The following is a 24,784-nucleotide window of genomic DNA, read 5'->3' as shown; positions in this document are numbered from 1 at the left end:
AGGCAGTTGGGAAGCAGAAGTGGGAGGTTTGAGCAAGATGCCCCATGCAGCCCTGCCTTGGCAGCTCAGAGCCAGAAAGGCTGGGTCCCCTCCAATCAAAAAGGATGCTTGTTGCTGGGTGTGTTGTGTAGCAGAAGTGTGGTGGCTTGTGTGGCTTTTAGCTCTCTGACCTTTATTTAAATGAAATGCATAGTAATTTGTATCTAAGTGGAGTTGTTCTGTCTCATTAGTGTGATTAAGTAGATGGCAGAGCGTTACTAAGTTCATTGTCAGAGACTGTTGCTTAGTAATTTAAACTGCAATTATCTCATTATTCTTTTTTCCTTACAATGATGGTGGCTGTTGTTACCCGCAGTTCACTTTGCATTCAAACCTTAACGACTGTGATTGCACTTTGAGCATCAGCCACTGGGCCGAAAAAGTCATCCAGGGTGAAGCTGAGTGGGGAGAGCCTCCAGGACCTTCAGCTGCGTTTGCCTGAGATTTTTGGTGGATAGAAACAGAAGCACGGGATGTGCAGTGAGCTCAGGCACACAGCCCTCGAGGGCTCGGCAGTGTTTCGCCTCCTCAGCGGGCGAGCTGTGCTGGAGCCCCGCAGCCGAGCCCGGGGCTCGTCCCAACTGAGGGCAGCGTCGCACACCAGGGGACGAATGGTTTCCAAGCAGGCACTGAGGGCAAGTGACGGAGAGCCCTGAGCATGGCTGCGGAAGTGGAATCGACAGGTCAGGGAGGCGAACGGGACAGGCTACACCCTGTGCGTGCCTGGCTGCTGCCTCACAGCTCGGGGCCACAGCCGGCTGCCCAGCACCGGCCCGGGCACCCAGCCCTGTGTGTGCCTTGCGAGCGTTGGCAGGGCCCGCTGGCAGGCTCGGAGGGGCCGCTTGTCCCGCGGCCCCGCTCCCCCGTGCTCCCCTGGAAGGGCAGGCGGCCGGGGCCGGGCTGCGGAAGAAAGCCGGGGCCGGGGCCACCCCTGCCTCGACTCCCCTACCCCGCTCCCCTGGCAACAGCGGCGCCGGCGGCGCCCAATCAGCGCGCGGCGGTGCGCGCCCAGCCAATGGAGAGGCGGGCAGGAGGGCGGGGCGCGCCGGAGCGAGGAGGGCCGGCCACGCGCCGCGCCGCCATCTTGACGTCTGAGGAACAAAAGCGCTGAGGCCGCCGCCGGCGCCGGCCCAGCACCAGGTAATGGGCGCGCCCCGCTCCCCCCGCCGCCGCTCCTGCCCCGGGGGCGGTCGCCGCTGGGGGAACAGCTGCCATTCCGCCCGCCCGCGGATCGGTGCCTGGCCCGGCGAGGTGGGGATGGGCGGCTGCCCGCAGGGGATGCTCGGTGACGGCCTCGGGGCATTGCCGGGCTCGGCGGGCAGGGAGGGGGGCGCTGGCCTGGAGCCACCCCGGGGACGCGGGTGGGGACAGCGGGGACAGCGGTGACAGCGTTCGCGGAGCATCCCCGGCCGCTCGGCGCTTCCTGCGCTCCCCGCGATGCGGGGGCTGCCGGCCGGGCCGGGCCGGGCTGGGCGCGGGGGGGCCGCGGTGCCGCTGCCGGGGCTCGGAGCCGGGGCTGGCGCTCGGCTCCCGCTGTTACTCAGCAGGTCCGTGAGTCCGCAGACGTTGTCTGGCCGTTTTGCCGGGGTGATGGGTGTGCTGCTGCTGCTGCTCTGACGGCTGCTTGGTGCGCTCGGTAATAGTTCTAAATGAAAAACGGGTGCTGCGGGATGCGTTGCATAAGTGGATGTGATGCTCAAGAATGCCCATTTTCTCTGTAAACTGGAAGTTTTGGGTGATGCCTTATTAAGAACTGTTTTGAGGATGACGATTTTGTAATACCTTTTTAACGTGGCTTGGGAGCTGCAGTCGGTTTAAACAAAAACACTTAGGGCTGAGACTTTGGAAATAGTCATCCAGCTTAAAAAAATAAATGTTATCGTTGTTGATAGAATAACAACTTCTTGGTAGTTACACCCTGATATGCCCTTGGCCTTAATTCTACTGTGAAAACTACGCATGTTTAACGCTGATATCTTTCCTGATATATGCTGGCATTTAATTGCCCTCTACTTCTAGGCTGCCTTTTTTTTTTTTTTTCCCCTTTTTTTTTTTGACACAGTGCCTTATGTGTCCCATATACTCAGGTGTTTTAGAAATGCATCCAGTGCCCCTGTGCTTTTTGTGAACATCGAAGGGGACAGTTTTGTTTCAAATACTCTAATTAGAGTTTTGCTTTAATACTTGGTTCTGGAATATTAATGTTTGGTTTAACTTCTTAGTCAGGTGATGGATTATTGGTCATTACTCAACATGCAGCACTGAAATGGTGGTAGAACAGATCTGACACTTGGGGATAACAAGGTCAGGGTTGTTTTGGCCAAGAATTGGCCTCTTTGCTCATAGTTTTTCTCATATAAAAACAAAACCGACTTGTAAAGTTTTCTTTAAGTTGAATTAATTTGTGTGCTTTCAAGACTTATTGGTAACATTTAGGAATGGAAACTGGGTTTATGTGCACATGCATCCATATATAAATATGTGTGTTTTAAAAATGAACTGATTAATTTGTTTTCTGTTGCTGATTTAGTATTTTCCAGATTGCTGTTATGTTTTTTTTCTTTTGTAAATAAGGAAAAATCCAGTAATTTAACTTCCAGAATTCGGGAAAATTTATTTTTAAAAAATAATCTTAAGTGTTCAGAAGTTAAGGATCATGGGAAGGATTACAGCCATTCAAGTGTATTTGTTTGTAAGAAATTCCAGACATTAAACTTGGCTGTGTAGCTTTTCATAAATTTACATTCATTTAATTGAAAAACAGTTCTTATGCCTTTTCTGTCTTTGATGTTTATACTTTCTGAAGTAACAGTCTGTTATCCTGTCTATGGTAATTCATTTATACAAGCACCACAAGCTTCATGTTGCTGCTTCCTTTGGAGGAAAGGTGGATCAGAGCTGTCACAGCCGTGTGGGGGTGGAAATTTGGAAGCAGCTGGAAAACTGGACAGTGGTCAATCATATGAATCATGGGCTTTGTACTTACAAAAATTCTTTCCCTACCAGTTGCTTTGAAGGAATTTAACATTTGTCAGTCATGAGGTTTTGAAAAACCAGGATAGGAAAAGATGTTAAAGAACCTCTCTGCTGCCTGTCAGTGGTTGGGCTTCCATCCAGATCAGTGGTGTTGGTGCTGCTTTAGTTGTTCTCCAGTCAGCTGGGGAGAGTGAGGGTATTTTGGGGAAGTTTTTAATGTTGAAGGGTAGAGGAAGGATGCAAACCTCGAGGCACTGGGGGTGTCAGTCTGTCAGCAGTGGTGACACACAAGTGTCTGCCCTTTTGGGTGAGCTGGAGGCAGGGAAATAGGTGCTGTCAGGCTGGTGGTGAAAGATCTGCTTCACTACTGACAGGGAGTATCTCTGTGGAATTTACCTACAGGGATAAATGAAATAGAAACCATTCTTTAGAAAGCTCTAGTTCTTTACTGTCTGAGTATTTTGAGTGAATTGAACTGGGAAATTCTGGAGTAAATGGTATTAAGTGTCAGTTCTTTTCAATGATTCTTAATTTGATGGTCCTTAGAAATGGGGAGATGGCTGGGGTGTTCCTGAGGGCAGGAGTGCTGCTCCTGCAGCTGGGTTAGCACCTGCCTGAGCCTGAGAGCAGCTCCAGGACCAGAACAGGCAAAACAACAAGTGTCTGCTGTCTGACATCCCCAATGCTGGCCCTCCTGGGGAGCTGTGCTGCAGGTGGGAAAGGCTGCGGGCAAAGGCTGGTTTAGAGGTGAGCCAAGGTTTGATGTGGGTTTTGGTGCTCAGCCAAGGTATAGGTTCTTCCTTTTTGATGAAATTCACTGGTTTCCTGAATGTTTCTGCACCCTTGCTTAAGCACAGAGGTTGTTTAATGGGTAGGAACATATTCCAAAAGTTCACCTACCACATCCAAAGATTGAAAGGGCAGAAACTGAGCTGCAGCTATAATTTTTATCGTGTGTGTGGCATTTACTGCTCTAGTTGTACCCAAAGTGTGGGGGTAAGAGCCAAATATAGAGCAGTTTGAAATTTTCTTAAGCTGACATTTTACATTCATAATAATTCTTATTTATCTAGTGAGCATGGGCTAGAACCATTAGCTGCGAGCTGTCAGGTTTTACACTGACGTGTGGAGAGACCTTGCCGCCTCTCATTCAGCTCAGCCCCTCCTCAGCTGTTGAATTTGCCGGTGCTTGGCTCCTCCCTGCTGGCACGAAGCTGCCGTCGGTCTCCAGGCAACGCAGGTCCGGCTCAGCATCTCTGCCTTGCTTCAAGAGATGGAAATTTTCCATTGCAGGGAGAGGATTTTTCCTCTTGCTAATTCTTTTATCTGGCTTGCTGTCTTGGCCAAGGTCGTTGCATCTCTGAAACAATACAGGGATAGTTCACAAATATTCAGAGGTTATATTTTAAGGATTTTAAGAGATAGCTGCAGATAGGAATTTCTGTAATTTTTGTTAGAAATATCTCATTAGAATGTTAATTTTGGGCCTTTCATAGTAATTTATTTTATTGCAAAGTGGTTCTTTCTTTCCTGCTTCTGTAAAAGGCTGTATGACATTGTGTCACTTACTGCAAGCAGCTAGAAATTTCTCCTGCAAAATCTGAAATACTGAAGGCATAATGGAAACAAAATTGTTTGTTCAAATGAAGGTCTGTCATTGGTTGTGTTTAATCAGGTGTTCAGAGCTTGAAATCTGAAATCTTCTGCAAATTCTTGGCTTGTGTGGCACAAAGGCATTGCAGCCCTGCCTGTGTCTCTGACAGCCAGGCTGTGTCAGGATAAGGGGATGATAATCTTCATAATAGGTACAGAGTGTACCACTCTGCTGTTATCAGCTATCAGCCTGCAGCCTTTGACCCTCTGCCTGCACTGCTCCTGCATCTGGAGGATTCTCTGTTGGACACAGCTGGGACCAGTTACTGCCCAGTTTGCCTTTTTCCTGGGAAAAGAAAGGCTTGCTCATGAAATGGCTTTGGGCACGAGAGTGTGGCTTTGTGTGAGTGCCGTGGTGGATGGAGGGCAGGAGGTGGCACAGGCAGGGCCTGCTGTGGGGCTGGGCACGTGCTCACCAGCCAGACCAAGGAGCTGCTGAATTCACACAGCAGCCATTCAGCTGTGCTGCCTCTCTTGGTCCTGGCTTCTGTCCTGCTGTGCTGGCCTCCAGAAGGTTGGAAGGAAAGGGAAAAAAGTAATTTGGATGACTTGCTTAAGCTGGTTAATGGCATCCCCGGTTGTTGAGCCTTAAAATGAACAGACTCAAGGACAGAAGATACAGTTATTGAGGTTATTTTTCATTAGAAAAAGCAAGGGTTTGAGGGGTTTTATGCCAAAATATATTGTAATGAGTACAGCAAAAATGGTTTTACTTTCTTGAAGCACAGAGGGCTTTAAGCATACCCAAATAGCTGTGCAGTGCTGTGATGCAGAAATTTTCTACACTGCCTGAAACCTTATCAGGAATTTTGGGTGCTGCTTAATTTCATGCTTATTAAAGATGACCTCTTTTCTTTTGACATTTGCTCTTTTCCCTTTTCATATATTTTTCCAGAAAAATGGTAATTTATTTGCCTTGTGCTTTGGATATATGGAGACAGTGTGGTGGCAATGGATTTTTTTTTTTCAGTGACATAATTTAGTGTCATGAGGTTACAGAAATGAGAAGTGAAACTGCCTGACATGATAGGCATAATCTTTACCTTTCTGAGGTGTTACCACTTTCAGAAGGTTGATTGAATTTAATAGAAGATAGAAGGTTAAGTTGATGGGTAGGTGTGTTCCTACTCACAGAACTGTCATTGCAACTGGGAATCTGTTCAAGATACCTTAGGAAAATTGGTTCTGGCTTAATAGAACCAGTCAGTTTTCTGAAGAGACATCTGTGAGTATTAAACTTGAGGGTATAGTTCTTGATAACCCTGACCAAAGTTACGTAAGAAAAATTCAAAAGTTGTGGCATTTCCAACGAGGCGGGAACAAAAAGGTGGGAACAAAATTTGGAATTTGTGGAGATAGATAAGTAGTCCCTTGAGTGTGAAGGTAGATGAAGTAAATCTGATGGAGCTGCAGTGAATTGCCTGGTGAGATGATGACTGGCTCCAAGTTGTTCCATTAAACAAAGCCTCTGACGTATTTAAACCTAAGTGCTGAATTGTAATTATGTCTTAAAGTGCAAATAATGTTTTAACATGACTTTGTGCAACGTTTGCTTTCAAAAAATAAAGTGCTTTTTTCATAAGCTTGACTTCTTGAAATATTTTCTCCCCCTCATAATGTGCTGTTTTTTGGAAATGCAGAGTTGGAACATCAGCACACTCTGGATGGTGGTGCTATGTTGTGGAATTTTGAAGACAAAATATTTTTTTGGCAGTCGTCCAGTCTGCTTCTTCCCCTTTTGGTGAGTGATGATTTCTCTTTGAAGACAGTTGTGGAGTGCACACTTGGTGGCTGCTATAAAAATTGCCTCTAAAGCAACAGATATTTTTAGGGGAATAAGACACACTCCAGCTGTATCCCATTGCCTGGGCTGTTTAAACTAGCTAGCTCTTGTGTGTCAATAAATGTATTTCAGCCTGCTTCAAGGATAGGAGCAATACAGCCAAGCTCCTGATGAAGCTGCCTTTTCTAGATTACTGTAATTGATAAGATTTTTTTCAAGTGGTTTTGTATTGCTGTTTGAATATGTAAACTGTATGAGATTAAAATGGATTCATTCTTTGTCAGTGATTATTATGCTAAGCCTGTAATTGGCCCCAGATGGTGTAAGGGGAGATCACTGAACAATGAAACGTGAAATACATAAATAATTTTTTAAAGCATTTTTTAAGTATTGTGCAGGTGTACTTGCAGAAAAGATCCTTTTCATGGGAAGAAACTGTTCTTAGAGTGAGTTGCATTTACCAGGGGAAACAATCTAGATTTTTTTCCCTTGGTTTTGTTGTGCCATGTGAGAGTCTGTCTTGTAAGACTCCTCTCCTGTCCTTGCTTGCTCTCATCCAGTTAAACAAGAGTTTAAACAAGAAGCACATGGAAATTACTCTACTGTATCTTTTGCATTTGAACTTTGGTAATTGCACTGGCAGCCCTGCAGGGAGTTGTGTTCAAGGCCTTGGGTCCCAGTTACTTTCAGCTCTTTGGGGAAAGAGCCTGTAGAGGTCCCTGACTCATACCAGCTCTTCCCTTTAAGATGCAAATCTGGGTTGTGTTATCTGAATTGAGGTGTGTTTGCAGTAGTTTGCCATGTTTTGAAACAAAAATACATTTCTAAAATATATATTCAATGCATTTCATTAATGTGAACTGTTCTGGAGCAGAATCTCCATTTATGTTAGTCATTAGAATTATTCTTAGAACCTACATTTGTAGAACTGCAGTTAAAAATGGGGATGGGTATTCCAAAACATGACAACTGTCTCATTCTGGGCTACTTTTCAATCATTTTTCCACATAAAGGGACTAAACTTTTTAGGAGTATTGATGGTATAGGTGAATATACACATAAATGATAACCATTAAATAGGTTACTGTGCATTTAGAGTGCCACTCTTCCTATAACAATGCATTTGTTAGTGATCTTTGCTGTGCATTCCTTTGGAAGTTTTTGCTCAAGGAGTTAGCTTGGATTGTAGGATTTAGGCATCAAAGCTTTAATTTTGGGCCCCTGGTGCTTATGGTATAAAAAGCATTAGAGGTTGGGATTTCTAAAACAATTACAGGGAGAGAAAATCTTTGTGTAGTTAAAGGAGGGTGGACTTTGAAAGGGACTTGACACTTGTCCTGTGTGACAGAGATTCCGTGTTCTTCCATTGAGTGACTCAAAATAAAGTTCCCAGACTGCTAAATTCATGTGATGAGAAAGGCATAGCCTTGGATTTATTTCATCTTAATGCTGGAATTTCTTGAGGGTGTTGGTGTCTTGAATAATACTTTCATGTTTGTAATCCACACAATTTAGCTCTTGCTGTCATATTTTCAGCAGATTAAAGGCTGGGTGCTATTTTGGTTTCTCCATGACAAAGGGTGGTACTGTCTTTTTGTAGCAACTGGTGATTTTGGCTGCTGATGCCAGAACACCATTTTAAGATGGATCAGTTTCTAAATAGGAAGTTTAAGTAGCTTAGTTTTGGTGGTTCAGGTTTCTTAGTTTCCATGGTATTTTTACTTGGAAAAGAGACTGGTTCTTAAATTACACAATCCCTGAAAAAGCTACATGGGTCAGAATTGCATGCTCTTTTCTGTCTGAATATGCTTAGTAACTTGTAACTTGGCTTTATTTTAGTTCCAGGAGGATAAAATAGCTTTACTTGAGAGGTAAAACTGGCATTTCTCCAGAACTTTGTAACTGTAGGAGTTAAGATTACAGATTACAAATGGTGTGGGGAAGGCTGAAAGCTGCTGCTTTTTTTAGATGTTGAAATATCAATTGCACAGGGCACATAACCTCCTTGCTGAATTTTAAGAAATTGCAGCTGAGGGGTTGCTGTGCACACTTATGAAAAAGCCAGAAGTTCTTGGAGATGGCTTTGGTGACTTGTCTTGCTTTCCTGGACAAAAGGATTGGGGAACTGAGTTTCTCCTGATACTGTAGACCTGGTTTAAGGAAGATAGGAATAATAATTGTGCATGAGGAATAATAGTCATAGAACATCATGCAGCTTCAAATTGGTTTGTGTGTAGTTTGCTTCCTCAATATGTTATGCCTAATGTTTCATAATTCTTCAGTTTTCTCTGTTAAAGCTCTATTCAAAAGTCTTTTGGGGAGGAGGTGGCTCTGTAGCTATGGTGTTAAATATACAGGTATAAATACATGTGGCAGTGTTTATGTCTGTGTTTGGGTTTTATTTAAAGGAAGACAAAACTAGAACTCCCTGTTTAGGGGCTAAAAGGAGATAGGATAAACATGTTGCTAGTTAAAAAAATGGTTTTCCTTGAAAGATTCCATCTTTATACATTTTTCAACATCTCAGTGCATGGTCTTTCATTTCTGTATTACAGACAAAATTCATAGTGCATAGAAAAGGCTTGGTGCTCTGGTTACAGGGAAGGATATCTCAGGGTGCTGTCTGACACTGCTGAGAAACAACAGAACAGGATTTAATGCAGCACTTGTGAGTCCTTTGCCATTGCAGCTGCTTTGGACTGGCCTCTCCTTTCAGAGCGGATGAAATATCTAGGAGTAGTACCTTTAGATGTGACAGCCTTAGAAGAAGCTAAGGCATTTCAAGGTATTTTTTGGTAGTTTGAAAGCAGAAAAATGTGTTCTTCCTTTTTGCTAATGTTAAATGTTTGCTAGTATTTTAAGCTGATGCTAAAAACAGGATTGGCTTTTTACCTTGATAGTCCAAGACTACTGTGGAGTTGTCATGTTCCCAAAGGTTTTGCAAACATTTTTTGTAGGAATTTTGTGCATGAGTTCATGTATAATTCTGGGCTTCTAGATTCCATCTGTTATGCATGATTAAGTAAATTATGATCCTTGTGAGTCCCTCTTGAATCAGAATTTTCCATGGACAGCCAGTATGCTCTGCAGTACATAGCCCTTAATTTGTGAAATTAATCCAAGGCACTTGTTTCCTTATTTATCTGGAGATGTTATTTAATTCTTCTGAACTGCAGCAATGTAGTGCTGCAGTTACCAGCCATTTAGTAAAGATAAGTATAAAAAAAATAAATTATATCAATATTTTTAAGAAGCAGGTGGCTGCTTTTATTGGTCTAGCCCAAGTGCATGGCGTGCAATAAGAAAAATTTGCTTTCTTGGCTTTTTGTGACTGTAGGTGGTGATGATAGATGTGCCACTACAGTGTGTGACTCCCAGCACCCTCATGATTTACCACTAAAAGCTGTAGTAAAAGTGTTTCTGCTTCCACAGGGAATGCACACATAGACTGAACAGGTCTGAAGGAGCTGGTTACTCTGGAGTGTGAAGTGTTCTGCTGAGTCTTTGTACAAACCATCATGCTTACTCATCCTGAGTACAAGTCATGTAACTTAATGATCATTACATTGATTGATTTGCCGCAGAAGAGCTTAAACAGCCTTGGCTTGCATAGGAAGTTACAGCTCAGCATCATTTCATCATCACAGCCCCTTTCAGGTTGTACTTTGTGAGAAAGAAGGGGTTTTCCTCCCCCAGTCTTTCTTTTAAAGAAACACTCTGGTATTTCCTCCCCCTTGATGCTATGACACTGTCCCTCTACTCCTCATGGTGTTAAATACTATTGACTGCTTTATTAAATTTCAATTATTTGCTGCTTATAATACTTTTGGTTTTGTTTATAAATAAAAAAATTCTGAGAACTGACACTGTCAGTGCACTTTTCTGTCAAAGATAAACTTTTCCCTCCAAATTAGTTACCAGAATAAATGTCTGCTTTTTATAATCATGCAGAATTTAGGGCTGCTCTTAAGATTTTTCCCAAAACTGTAAGATTAATATGAGCACATTATTATGTGGGGTCTGCATTTCTGTCTCAATGAGTTAAAAATTATAAACTATAGCTTTTACTGCTTAGTTATATTAATTCTATTGCAGATACAGAAGGCTTCAAAAAGTATCCTAATGTGGGATTTGCATTCTGTGTAGAGGTACAATGCATCCTCAGAATCAGGAATTGATTAAAACAATTGGATAAATTAATGCAGAGCTCATTTATCGTAATTGCTTTAATTGTGACAAATTTGTGTCCAGCTGGGTGGACACTAGAGAATATGAGTAGCTACATTCTAATCTTAGGAACTTCTGAGAACAGAACAGACCAGAGTAACTTCAGTTTCTGAGCCAAGCAGTAGCTAGAGTGAATGTTAGAAGCAAATCATTATTCATGTTACTCTGGGCATATTTGCTAATAAAACAAGTGTTTTGTGTGGAGCAATTCATAAAAATGAATCACAAGCTGTGCAAGACTTTGAACCTGAGCATGTTTAACGTAATCTAATGCTTTTAATGCTCTAAAGTTGTGTCCTCTGCTTTCTTTGATGGAAGGAATGTACCTTGCTACTTGTAAAGTACCACATTATTAGTGATGGAACAAGTGGTTCAGTCATATGAGGACTTGTAAAATTCCTGTAGCCATTCTTGGTTTATAGCTGTATTAGCGTAGGCTCTTAAAATGTGTTTATCCTGTTTCAATTGTGAAAAGTCATTCTCTTTGAGCAATGTGTGATGTACCAGCTCAGACCTGAAGTACCTTTTCAGTGTTGTGCATGACACAGGTGGAGGGGTGGGCTCTCAAAAACAGACCATGTATTTTTCACCTTGTTATTTGCACCTTTCTGTGCCCAGTCTCAGTTTTATTGTTTCTTCCTGAATGTTCTTTGGGCTGAAGCAGTTTTCTCTTTGGCTGATCTAATAGGTCACTGGTACTCTTCTATCCTGTTGGCTGACTGTGCCATTCCTCTTTTTCCTTGTTGGTTTTGCATGGCCTGGTTTTTGGTAGCAGGGAGACCGCAAAGATTGCTCCTGTGAGGAGCTGCTGGAAGCTTCCACCATGTCCAGCAGAGCCAATCTCTGCTGGCTTTGAAGATGGACAGGCTGCTGGCCAAGGCTGGGCCAATGAGAGAGGCTGATGATGCCTCTGTGATGACTTGTTTAAGAAGGAAATCAAAACAAAGTTATAGAGTTTCACTTTTAGTCAGAGGAGGATGTGAGAACATGCGAGGGAAACAACATGGCAGCACCAAGGTCAGTGGAGAAGGAGGAGCAGGAGGTGCTCCAGGTGCTGGAGCTGAGATTCTCCTGCAGGCCATGGTGAAGGAGATTGTTCCCCTGCAGCCCATGGGGATCCATGGGGATCCAGAGATCCTCCCTCAGCCCAATGGAGAGTTTCCCATGGCAGAGCAGGTGGGTGCCTGGAGGAGGCTGTGATCCAGCAGGAGCCCCAGTGGAGAGAGAGGGCCCTGCTTCCAGGCTGGAGCAGCCTGTCCTTGGAGTGCTGCCCCCCATGGGAAGGGAGACCCACATGGCAGCAGTTTTGGGGGGCTCTGTGCCTGTGGGGGGAATTCACCTTGCAGCAGGTGCTGCAGACCAGCTGCTCCTGAGAGGGGACCCAGAGGAATTCATGGAGAACTGTCTCCTCTGGGAGGGACCCCAAGGCTTCACAGGGAAGGACTCCTCTCCCAGGGCAGCAGAAGAAAATCTCAGTGATGCACTGACCCAGAAACTCCTGTGCCCTGTCTCTGTGCTGTTGGTGAGAAGGAGGGAGGAGTTAGGGACAGGAGGTGTTTTAAGGGCTTATTTTACTTCTCACTATCCTCCTCTGATTCTGTTAGTAATAAATTCACTTTGCAGCCGTACGTTGAGCCTGTTTTGCCCTTGAAGTGTTTCTCCTGGTCCTTACCTCAGCTTGTGAAGCCTTTGTTAGTTTTTGTTTTCTCTCCTCTGCCAGCTGTGGCAGGGCAGAGTGTGTGAGCAGCATCAAACCACGATACCTTGGAACCTTGGGCAGGGGCTTTGCTTTGTCTGCTTCATCACCCTGCAGCAGCTCTGCTCTGCAGATCCCTACCCTGTCAGCTTCCTCTGCACTCCCCAGTGAACTGAGAAAAAAGGACAGGCAGAAAGCTTTGCTGCCTTGCTATTTCTGTCCCTGTAAAGCTGATTTATGGCTGTGTGGAGCTGAAGATGCTAACCATCCAAAGCAAAAAGCCTGCACTAGAGAGAACCCAGTTTTAACAGATTCAACAGAAGGGCAGTTCTGCATCAGTAGTTCTATCATGACAGAGGTTTGGCGGGAGGTGTATTACTTTTAAGATTGTTATGAAGGAAGAAGCTGCTGCTTAATTGAGACCTGTGCTCTCCAGAGGATGTGTTCATTAATGCAATTACGTGTGGGACTAAGCTGAGAATCTGTAATGACATGAAGTACCTTCCAAAGAATGCCGTCACCTGGGATTAATGTTAAGAGCCTGAAAACATGAATTCATTGTGGTATTCTTTTGATGGTCATTGTCACATGTGACGAGGATAAGGTGTCTATAAATGTCACTTCTCTTGCAGGTTTGGGTTTTAAACATCTTTTGCTGCTTACTGTAGGAATGACATTGCTCAAGTGAATGTTGCTGTATCTAGGCACATGTTTATTTGCTCCTTCAAGTTATGTCAGATTTTTTTCTTAAAATGCTTAACATGTGAAGGGTTAGTAAATCTGCTTTTATGGCTGATGTGTTGTTTGAACAAAAACTAGTCAAAGGCACTTAAAAGCACGTAGGAGGAAAAGGGCAGGGTACAGTGAGCCTGCATTTGCTATCTGGGAAGATTGCCTAAAACCAGCTGTTCTGGGCTCTTTCTTTCCCAAAGAGCATTAAGAACAAACTGGGTGTAGAATCAGAGGAAAGGCAGAGAAAAACTGCATTGTGCTTGTGCTGATCAACATCAATGCCGCTTGAAACTTTTGGTCTTAGGTCAAAGCTTTTATTTGTAAGGAACTGCAGCCAGTTTGGCATATTGTGAGGCTGTTTATGGAATTCAGGTATTTATAGATGAAACAGTGCAAAGCATTTCTGATGGGCATTACAGTTGTGCTCCAGGCCCTGTTAATCTGAATGGCAAAATTCCAATTATTAAGGAGAGCCAAAATGATAAACAAATCCTAGTTGTTAGTAATGGTAATGTTAAGGCATGCAGCAGAAAAAATGTAGGGTCTTACTCAAAACCTTTTTTCAAGTGAGAAGAATTTTATTGGGTGAAAAGAGACTGAATTTATTACATAAACAGTGCTTCTTGAATGGCTAAAATATGTTAGTTTTCACTTTAATTAATTAAGGCCTCATTGAAACCTAAATTGTTGACAAGATGACCTGGGCTTGCTGCTGTCTTCTTGAGCATTGTTACAGTGTTCACATAGATCTGGTTTAGGTTCATAAAAAGGCACTGAGATGCCTTGCACAGTTAAGGAGCTCAGCTAAAGGCTTTATGGCAAGGAGCTTCTTGCTGATGCTCTGCTCAGCAGTCCTTGCACAGTTTTTGCTGCAGAGCTGTATTAATAGAGCTTTTTCAGCAGGGATATGTACTACAAAAATTCACTCATAGAAACGGAACATGGGGGAGTTGTGCTGCAGTTTTGGGAAGATAAAAGCAGAAGCAGAACTTACTAATACAGGCACAGTAAACTCATCTTCATTTGTGTGAGCCTTCCCCTTTATTTCTGGTAGTTTCACATTTGTCGTGTGGTAGTGCTGACTGGGTACACTGTGTTGGACTATGTACAACACAGTTGTTTCTCTCAAAAAACCCCCACCCTTATCTAAATACTCCCTAACTTATAATAACTTATCAGATAATTTGTATAATATCAGAGCATGAAAAAAAACTTTCTTTTTCCTCCAATGGGAAGTTGCACTGTGTGATGTGCTGCCAGATATTACTTGTTCAGGAAAGGGTGAAGTACAATGAATAGTCCTGTTCAATTCTGTGCTTGGCAGTTCCATTGCTGAGTGCAATCTGCACACAAGTATTGTCCAGACTGCTTGGGCATCCATGAAAGCAAACAAGTTGAGCTGCTACTAATGAGCTCCCTGAAGATGTGTTGGGGTAAACAAGGTGTACATGTGTTGGAGATGATGTTTGCTAGAGTCATTTTTATGGCACAAATATCTTCACGAGTTAACTGCTGATGCAACTCTAATGCAGGAGGACTGGGATAGATTTAAGTGTTTGAGGTTAAAGGATGTTGCAAGGTGCTTTCTCAGTCTGAATCACTGCAGTTGGCAATCAGTGTGTCTCTATCAGGGGTAATTAGGAAGGCAGCCACAGAGTGGTGATGCTGGCTTGGAAAAAGTGGCTCTTGTACTGCTGCTGTTCTGTAGGGCTGTTAAATGTGGCTGTGCCAGTGTAAAGCTCTGCACTGCAAGATCATGTACATGTGAAATGCACCTGCAGTGAAACCTGGCACACTTCTGCCTTTCCCTCAGAAATTCCAGAGAACTGGAGGCATTATTGTCTCTAGAAAATCCTAGAGAAAGCTCAAGAGTTGTAAAATTACTGGTGCAGTATACAGATTGATGCTTATAATTTCTGTAGAGAGAATGGAAACACTTCTCAGAGTTTACTCAGGGGTTAATCTGGCTTGTCAAGTGTGTGGAGGCAGCTCCAAGTGTGTCACACGTGTGCTGGTAAGCCAGCTTGCAGGTGAGCCTTATGAAGAGCAGCGTGGCTCTGCATGGAGTGGGTGCTGCTTTGGGGAGCCATGGGGAAATAAATCTGTGACTCTGGAGCTGTGAGAGTGCTCCCTCCTGACTGTGGCAGCTGAACAGACACATTGGGCTGCCCAGGACTGAGGACAGGCCATGGTTACCTGGCTTTCCTCCACTGCCAGGGCTCTCCAGGGTTGCTCAGCTTGGTGCAGTTGGGTAGATTTTTTTGAAGTGGTTTGTGTTTGGGGTGTAACTGAGAGGTTTTTATATGTGTGTCTCTTGAGTTGTCAAATTGTTGATGCTGAGGTAAGTTAGAAAATTCTGTGGTGATGCAGTAGCTGCATTAGAAAAAGAATACTAGGAAATTAAAAGTAGTACAGTGAAATGAAAGTTTATTGAGAATGGTGTAATCTTAATAATATAGGTTATCAGAAGATGGTGTTGTTTCTGGGGAATACTATTCCAGATTAAAGGGGGAAAAAAAGAAAAAAACAACAAGAACCTGATAATGTTTTGTCAAATAAGGTGCTTGGAAGAAAGGAGGATAAAAAAAAAAAACCAGAAAGCCTCATGAAAAAAATCCACGTTCAGCTCTTATTGACCTGTTATCCTTAGCACAGGTAAACATTCCAGGACCTGGAGTTCATTCAATTGATCGATCTGTTGTTTCTTTAAGCAGTTTAGTTGTTTAATTCAATTAATGCTCTTATGTCCAGGACATGCTGTAGGCGTATGTAGCTCTGGTAGTGCCGCTGCTTTAAGCCTGCAGGTCTCTGCTTTTCCAGTTAATGTAAAGCTGTTAAATATCTAAGGAGGACAAATAAAAATAGACCTGTGACCTAGAACACTTTGTAGTCTCTTTGAATTAAGTGCATTATTGTCCGTGTAACTATCTTCAGGCAAAATGAGCATGAGGTTGTTTTTAGCCACAAAAAGTTAATCATTAAAGCTTTGGTCTAAAATTAGAGTAACTCAACTTAAAAATTTACTGGAAGGCAAAGAACAAGACAGTCATGTTTTAGTTTTCAGCGTCGCTCCTTTAATTGCTCTCTGAAGTGCAGGTTGCATGAAGCTGGTGTTTGGCCAGCACGGAGCAGTGTGCGGTCACAGGAGCAGATCTTTGGGATGCGTCTGGCACAGGCCACTGCCTTCTGCTGAATGTAGGGGAAAAAAGCGTTCTTGGGAAATGGCACATTAGCGTTAGGGCTTGCCCGTGAAGAGCTTGCATCTGTGTCATATTTTCGGTATCTGACATGTTCTTGTGAATGAACCGGTGCAATACACGTCCCACCCTGGACCTCGGCTGGTTTCTGTCCTTGTCTGGAAGGGGGGAATTGTACGCTCGGTGATAATTCCCGGGTTTCGGGCTGGCCTGTACAAGGGCGGGGGCCTGTCTCGGCGGTCGGGGGCTGGGGTGCGGCAGGCGAGGCTCGCCTGGGTGCCGCGGGTGGGTTTCCTGTGCGGAGCGGCGGCGCTGACCCGGGTGGGTTTCCTTGGGGGAGCGGCGGGGCTGGCCCGGGTGGGTTTCCCGGGTGGGTTGTCTGTGCGGCGCTGGCCCGGGTGCGTTGCCTGTGCGGCCGCGGCGAGCCGCTCTGGCCGCCCCGCTGCTTCTGCCGCTGCGCGCGTGCGCATGGCGCGCTGGCCGCCCCGCCCCCCGGAGGCTGCCATTGGCTGCCGCTCGGCGGGGGCGTGGCCGGCAGAACCTTGGTGGCTGCGCCCCGCGCTCGGCCGCAGTCGCCGCAGTCCGGAGCGGGAGGTGCGCGCTCGGCTCTGCTCTGTTCGGCCCGGCCCCGCTTCGCTCTCGCCGCGCTCCCGGGGCACAGCGCCCACACTGACCGCCGCCGCTCTCCTGTGTTTGCCTTAACAGACTTTTGAATCACAGTAAACACCTGCGGGGCTCGGAGGCTTCAGGCTCTGAACTGCCTTCACCACTGCCGCCGTCTTCTATCTAATGTGCTACAAGGATGAGCCCAGCATTTGGAGCAATGGAAGTGGAGCACTATTCCAAGGGAGTCTTACTCGAGCCTTTTGTCCACCAAGTTGGAGGACACTCCTGTGTCCTCCGGTTTAATGACAAGACCATCTGTAAACCTCTTATTCAGAGAGAACACCAGTTCTATGAGACTCTCCCGACAGAAATGCGTAAATTCACTCCACAATATGAGGGTAAGTCACCAAACCTTTGAATGGGGTCGGGCTTTTCGTTTCTGTTAATGCGAGTGTGCTGTGCTCTCTGTTCTCTCTGAAATCTCTTCTGTGTGGAAGAGATTTTAGGGGTTTTTTTCATGTATTTTGATGTTGTCTGAGGCAGGCTGTGGAGATGCAGGGTGGAAATGCTTGCCAAGTTGGTGTTTGGGCTGACTAACAGCATTAGAGTAGAGCAACTCTGCTGGTGATAGCCCATATATCTCCCTTAGGCACAGGTAAGTAGCTAACAGCTTGAGAACATTTTCAGTAATTATCTGCCTCTTTTTTTTTTCTTTTTTCTTTTTTTTTTGTGGAATTTTTTTTTGCCACTTGTTTAATGTTTGTTTACAAAGGATTTTGTAAGGATGGATAATAGTGTTTTGTGTAAGCTTAGTTGTGGTTTCTTTTGTGCTTTGATTTCTCCTCTGACTTTCATTTCAATTGCAGTAAGTACATGCCAGTAAGGTGTTTTGTTGAATACTTGCAGGGTTATTTCTGCCATTAAGGAAATGAAAATTCATGGCATTTAGGTAGGCAAGGATCAAGTAGCTGTGATGAGGCTGAGTCAGAAGTTATGTAGGAGTGGAAATTCCAGTTCTCCTAAGAATTGAACTAGTTAACAGGAATATTTCTTTTTCTTTCTTCTATTCCATCAACTGTTGTCTAATGATTAATATGTCTGAAGCACTTTTTTAAAATGCAATTGCTTTTTAAAGCACATTGATTTTAACAACCATGATGGTGATGAAGTTTTGTGTTCTGTTTGTGAAAGTGATGGAAGACTTCAGTGATGTTTCAGAATTAATAATCTCTGCTCATTTACAGAGACTTTCTGCCATGTCTAATTACAAGTTCTGTTGGACTGGAAGAAAATCTGATCTTTGAATGACACTTTTCAAAATGTAATAGAGCAATTGTACTAGTGTATGTGGCTTTCTGGGAAGTATGGGGAGGGATTTAGAGGGAAGGGCCTTTCTTGGTCCACCTCTGATTTTTTTTTTTTCCAGAGTAAAGGCAAAGAAGCCTTTTGTTAGCTGGCTCCCCCACCCTTTCCCCCATTGTCCTTTCCTTTGTGACATCGGGACAGTCAGAGGTTCTGTACTCCCTGCCCCAGCCCTGCAGGTCTGGGAGCTGCTGCCCCCCTTGGGAATGCCAGTCTCTCACCAAGACCTCTCCCCAGCTAGTGATGAGCTGCAAGCACTGTGCAGACTGATCTGAAATAGAGGACTGGAAAACAAAATAAAAACCAATGCAGATAATTGTTATGGCTTCTCCATTAACTCCTGAGACTTATTCGTGTGGTACTGGGCGCATCTGCCAGTGCTCCACTAAGACTCTTTAAATACAATGCAGTGCTTTAGAGACTCCTGAGGGGAGGATAAGGAGAAAAAATGCTTTTGAGGTTCACCATGTTTCTGTACCACAAACAGATTTGCTTTGTATTGCATTTTTGTTACTTACGCCATAAGATTGCTGCATAACCAGTATCAATAAAATCTATTCCAAAAAATAGACAAAAATGTATAATTAAACATGGTGATTTTAAGTGGAAGCTTTTGGACTAGTTTCTGTTGTAATGTGACATTTCCCTTGTTTTGCTCTCCTTGCACATCTTTCCTTTCCCTTGAGATCTATTAACTGAGTATTGTTCGGAGAACTGCTTTGCTGTCATGCAAAATTTTAAAAGTTTTTAGTGTGAATTTTTACTTTGTGCAGGTCACTTTTCACTGCAAGATGTTAACAAATGTTTTACATATCACTTAGAATCAGACCAGTCAGATTTTTTTTTTTAATTAATAAAAACTTTTATTAATTGAAATTGTGTCCTGTTATTATTTGATTGTTACTTGACTGCCTCAGAGAGAGCAAATGATCTTTTGTATTGTTGTGCCAATATGATAAGTTGTCTTTTGTGAGGTGTCATTTTTGTCTAGTTCTTTTGATATTTGTTAGGTTGGCAGATGAGGTTTGGCCTGTGGCAAGATAGAAACTAAGAACTGGGGTAAGAGAAAAAATAAAGTTGCTGCATTTTTAGTGTAAAAGAACGCGTTGTAAAAGGCTTGCTTGTGGCTTGAGCAGTTCATAACTGTCTGGGTCCTTTTTCTCTTCAGGTGTGGTATCAGTGAGCTTTGAAGAGGATGAAGATGGAAACCTATGTCTAATAGCATATCCATTAAATGGGGACCACGATAACCTAGAAAAATTAGATAACTCTGACTGTGAACCCAAAAGTAAGCTATTGCGGTGGACTAACAAAAAAACAGTGTTGTTAGAAAATGAGAAGATATCAAAGGAATGGGTCCGGCAGCACAGGAAAGAGGAAAAAATGAAAAGGTAAGTTTGACTTTTAGCTGTCAAATTCTGTTCTCCAGAACTCTGGAGAACTCCCTAGAACTCTTTTCACTTTCATTTTCTTTTCTTCTCTTGTTTCTTTTGTTTTTCCTGACCTCTTCAGTGCAGACAGGTTCACTAGTGAAACTAGTATGTCCTTAGCCCTCAGTAAAGGCTAAGTTGAGTCTCTTCATTTTCTTTTCTGCTGTGGTCAGTTGAAACAGGTTTCCCAAAGTTATTTTGGACACTTCAGAAAGAGAAAAAAACCCACAAACCAAAGAAACCTAACCACAAAAAAGCAGATCTACAAACAAACAAAAAGCATTCACTCACCTGCAAAAGAACAATAGTTAAAAATAAACCAACCCCAAACATTTTTAAGTGCTACTATGTACGGCATACTTTGTTAGGAATCCTGCTTTATCCCTGCTAGTCACATTTTCCCCCTTGTGCATTCCTATTGATTGTGCCCACCATAAACTGTGGGCTGTGATGTGTTGTGCTAAAAACAGTGACCTTAGCAAAGATAAACCTTAAAGTGCATTGCTGCCTCTTGCATTACTTCATAGAAGCTGTGCACACAGGTGAAGGATATATAAGTAGAATTACTACATGTTTTGTAACATTTGGCTATATGCTCATTTATATTGTATGGAGGTGGCTTTGTAGTCGTTGAAACACTACTCATGGGCATCTTGTTCACATATACAGAGAGGAAAATAAAAAGATTTTGTTAGTGAAGTTGAGCAAAATAGTTTGTAAAGTTAAATCCATTGACAACCCCTCTTCAAGAGCTTGTTTTCCTTTTGACCTGGAATTTGTTACTTTGTTCTGTTTTTCTAGTCACAAACTGGAGGAAGAATTTGAGTGGCTGAAGAAATCTGAAGTCTTGTATTATACTGTAGAGAAAAAAGGAAATGTCAGTTCTCAGTTTAAACACCATAATCCTTGGAGCATGAAATGTCACCAGCAACAGTTACAGCGGATGAAGGAAAATGCAAAGCACCGAAATCAATATAGTATCCTTTCCTGAAAATACCTCATAACAATGGAATGAGTAGGGCTCTGCCTCTTATTTCTTGAACATTCCAGATAAGAATGCAGAGCAGGCTTAACTGCAGTCCCAAGAGACTCTCAGAAGCCATAATTTATTTGGTATCTTTGAAGAGTTTGCCAGCACTTCCTAGAATGTGCTTTTCCAGCACGTAACAAACTACCTAAGCTGGGAAATTCAGAGAACTCGATTAAAATCTTCACATTGTGATCTTAAAAACTATTGTCCTCTTCACATCAGTTTCTTAAATAGAGAGGGTGTTCCAGTGCCTGAAGTTTCTGCTTCTAGTAGTCTCTTTTCGATGAGCTTTAAGAAAAGTTGAATATAAACAGCCATGTAGGATTGCAGCATGAGAAAAAAAACCTGAGTGAATCCATGAAGGCTGAAGCACATTGGTTTTGTGCTGTGAATTCCTAGGCAAACATCTCCACCCTGAGCATTCCATCAAAAACTGATCTTGCTGTAGGCTTGGTACTGATACATCCTGCAAAAGTAGTACTATCTAAATACTGGGGTAAACAAATTTCTCAGTGTGAGGAGTTTTGGTGATGGGTTACTGAAACATCTATGACTAATAAATTATCAAATTGCTAGGATTTTTTGGATGGTTTCCTCACCATTTCAATGTAGATTATTATTCAGTTGCCTAAAAAGTGTGTGATATCTTTGGAACAGTAATAATATAGATGTTTTGAAGTTGTAAAGATGGTGTGAAAGTGCTTCACTGATTTTGAATGGTAATACAAACACACAAAATCTTCACTTCCCACAGAAAAGAAGTCTCTTGCTAGACAGGAAATATGTCATAATTCAAAGTCAGCTGCCACGTTATATTTCTGTATAACCCTGCTTGCTGTCGGCTGTCACTTAATGTGGAAATTCACTAGTCTGTCTAGACCAGTAAAACTGGAACTGGCTTAAAACAGAGAGGGCATCTTAACTTTATATAACTGTAATTTTTCTAGATTACTTTATACTAGGCATGTTTTGGATATCCTTAGAGTCAAGAGCGAGGCACTATAAAATCCACAGTAATGTTTATAAAACCCGTACTCCTCGTTGTGAGCCTTGTTCCTTAACTGCTCAGAATTCATTTTGCTGGAGAACCTGACGTCTCGCTACGAGGTGCCGTGTGTGCTGGACCTGAAGATGGGCACCCGGCAGCACGGCGACGACGCGTCCGAGGAGAAGAAGGCGAATCAGATCCGCAAGTGCCAGCAGAGCACCTCGGCCGTGATCGGCGTGCGCGTCTGCGGCATGCAGGTGAGGGGCAGCTCACACCTGTGCCCAGCAGCCTGGCACCTGTGTCTGGTAGTGGACTGTGGATTTATGCAGGCATCTCACACGTTGTTACTATTGGAATATGAATCCCAATATTACCAGTTAGATTGTGCCTGGGCCAGTCTGACCCTTGCTGCTAGACCAAAGGCGGCAACTGTGGTGTATCACCCCAGAGATACCTTTAGCTTGCTGGAGATTGCAGCTGGGCGCTGAACAAGTCCAGGCTTGTTAGGAACTCCGTTTACCTCAGGAGGAAAGCTTCAGGCGAATGGTGAGGAGGAAAAGGAGATGGATTCTGCTGGAGGGTTTAAATCCAGAGGTTTATTCCATGGTTACAGAGGTCTGAATGTAGGCAACTGCTCCAACACAATCCCGACCACATGGCTTGATTCACCTTTTAAGCTCAGAGACAGGGGAAGGGGAGGGACAGGTGAGCTACCAACCAGGTGGAAGGGGCAGGGTCTCAAGGGACGAGGGACACCTAGACAGGCCAATGGCCCCCAGGCCTGAGGGGCATCCTTTGAACTTGACCAACCACACGACGCCTTGCTGGAATGTTAAGCCTGATTGACAGGACTCACTCAGCAAGGGGGTGAGGGGGAAGAGGTATAGGCACACCTGAGAGGTGACCTGGAAGTCTAAAATGGGACATTACAGCACACCGCAACAGTTACCTTGAGCTGCTGTGCTGCGTTTCCTTCACAGAGCACAGGGAGGGTTTTGAGTGTTGCTGATCAGTTGGAGGTGGCAGCATCTGCAGCCATGCTCTGCATCAGTGAGTCCAGGCTCTGGACACACAAACTGCCTCCTGCACTTTATCAGCACTTCAAAACTGTTAAAACTACTGATTCAATCAACATGTCAGGATAGCATAGAGAGCAGTTTGAGAAGGGCCCAATTATATGCATTTTGAATTAAGGGTGTGGAAATTCGTAAAAATATTAAGAAGCAATCAGTTCTGTTGTGTAACTTGGAAAGCCACAGATCTTTCACTGCTTGAAGTAGGCTTGTTGCAAAGTGCAGGCAAGAAGTGCTTGGTAAATGTGATAAGACTTGTTGCCAGATGAGGGGACATTGTGTGGACTTTCACCTGAATTTTTTGTTTACTTGTTTCTGTATTCCTGGAGTGACAAATGGGAAACAACATGTTTGTGTTGGAGTTTTTTCCTGAAGTTTCCTCCTATCCAATAGATTCCAGGAATGCTAGCAGTGTTTGCTGGGACTTGTTCCACAGCAGGGCTGTTGGCATGTGTGCTGTTCAGCTCACTGTTCAAATTCAGAGAAAAACATGAGGCAGAAATGAAAGTGTGAGAGCTGCATTTCTAACCACAGTGTGCTGGGATTTGAGCAGGGAGGGCATTGCCATTGTTCACTTTCCAGTGTTGACCTGTGCTGGAAAACAGAGAGGAACTTTGGAAGCACTTGCAATCCTTTCTTGACCCAGATGTTTAGGCATTATTGAACTATCAGTTGTGTAGATCACTCTCCTGTGCCTTCCTGCAGGAAGGCATTTTCTGCAGGAGCACCTCTGACTTCTTCAAATACAAATGATTATGGGGTACACTGTAGTTTTTTATAGGAAAGTTTGCTGTCACATCTCAGCATGCAGAGAATCAACTGGTACATCCTAGAGCACAGACTGGTAATGAGCTGGATGAGTGGCTGTGGTACAAGTTGTAGCTTGACTTTGGAGATCTTGGCTGCAGCTTTCCTAATCTCACTTAAAGTCCTCGTTCTTACATTCTGGGTGGAAAAGCTCAAATCTAAACTGAGGGAATTTTCCACCTCCTCTTGAGTTGCGCAGGCGCTGCTGGATCACTTGATAGCAATTCCTATAATTGTGCAAGAGCAGTTTTGGAGATTAGTTTGTCATCTTGTAAAAGCTTTAAGGAGCATGCTTTTTTAGTTTTTCATTTTTTTTGTCCCTTCTCGAGGCTTTGGAGTCAGTGTACCAGCAATTTTAACTATTCCTTTTTTCTTGTCTTGTGTTTGTATATGCAGGTCTATCAGGCAGGCACTGGCCAGCTGATGTTCATGAATAAATACCATGGAAGAAAACTCTCAGTCCAAGGATTCAAAGAAGCACTTTACCAGTTCTTTCATAACGGCAAATACCTGCGCAGGGAACTCTTTGAGTCCGTTATTAAAAAACTCACTGAACTCAAGTCTGTGCTGGAGAAACAGGAGTCCTATCGCTTCTATTCCAGCTCCTTGCTGATCATCTATGATGGCAAGGAGAGGCAGGAAGTCGCCGTTGACTCGGATCCAGAGGACCTAGAGGACCTTTCAGAGGAATCTTCAGATGAGTCGGCAGGAGCCTATGCCTACAAACCAACTGCCAGCACTGTGGATGTCCGCATGATAGACTTTGCCCACACAACCTGCAAGTACTATGGAGAAGATTCTGTGGTGCACGAGGGCCAAGACACGGGTTACGTTTTTGGACTCCAGAATTTAATAGATATTATTAAAGAAATAAGAGACGAAAGTAGTGAATAAACAGTGTGAATGCACATCAGCAGAAAGCACTATTGTGACTCTTTGTATTCCAAAATTATTGGCCACTTTCTGGTGGTAGGAATCTTTACAGGCTCTGCAGGGATAATCCTGTCAGAGTCAGACTTGTTCAGAGGGCATTTACTTATATTGGTGCTGGACCTAGCACTGGCAAAACTTGGTATCCTTATTTATTTTAACTTTCTTAAACATTCCATATTTGATTACTCAGATACCTCTGTTATCCCTGTGTGTATATGTTCCAATAAAATTCTTTTTGTTCGTTGTAAGTGA

General features: G+C 43.6%; 1 protein-coding gene across 2 annotated transcripts; it reads left to right on the top strand.

The window, feature by feature from the left end:
* The first annotated feature begins 1,090 nt into the window (after window positions 1-1,090).
* Window positions 1,091-24,784, top strand: IP6K2 (inositol hexakisphosphate kinase 2). Of its 2 annotated transcripts, XM_054280842.1 has the most exons (7): window positions 1,101-1,179; window positions 6,309-6,409; window positions 17,009-17,307; window positions 19,440-19,662; window positions 20,503-20,678; window positions 21,801-21,976; window positions 23,996-24,784. In XM_054280842.1, the coding sequence occupies exons 3-7, from the start codon at window positions 17,106-17,108 to the stop codon at window positions 24,491-24,493; spliced, it is 1,275 nt and encodes a 424-aa protein (XP_054136817.1). In that variant the 5' UTR covers window positions 1,101-1,179; window positions 6,309-6,409; window positions 17,009-17,105; the 3' UTR covers window positions 24,494-24,784. The 2 variants fall into 2 exon arrangements, with proteins under 2 accessions (XP_054136818.1, XP_054136817.1); XM_054280843.1 differs by lacking the exon at window positions 6,309-6,409 and having other exon boundaries at window positions 1,091-1,179.

Source organism: Melozone crissalis, unplaced genomic scaffold (assembly GCF_028551555.1).
Source record: "Melozone crissalis strain CALT ecotype California unplaced genomic scaffold, PUWL_Pcris_2 ptg000029l_1, whole genome shotgun sequence".
Taxonomy (NCBI): Eukaryota; Metazoa; Chordata; class Aves; order Passeriformes; family Passerellidae; genus Melozone; species Melozone crissalis.
This window is presented reverse-complemented; position numbering and strand designations above follow the sequence as displayed.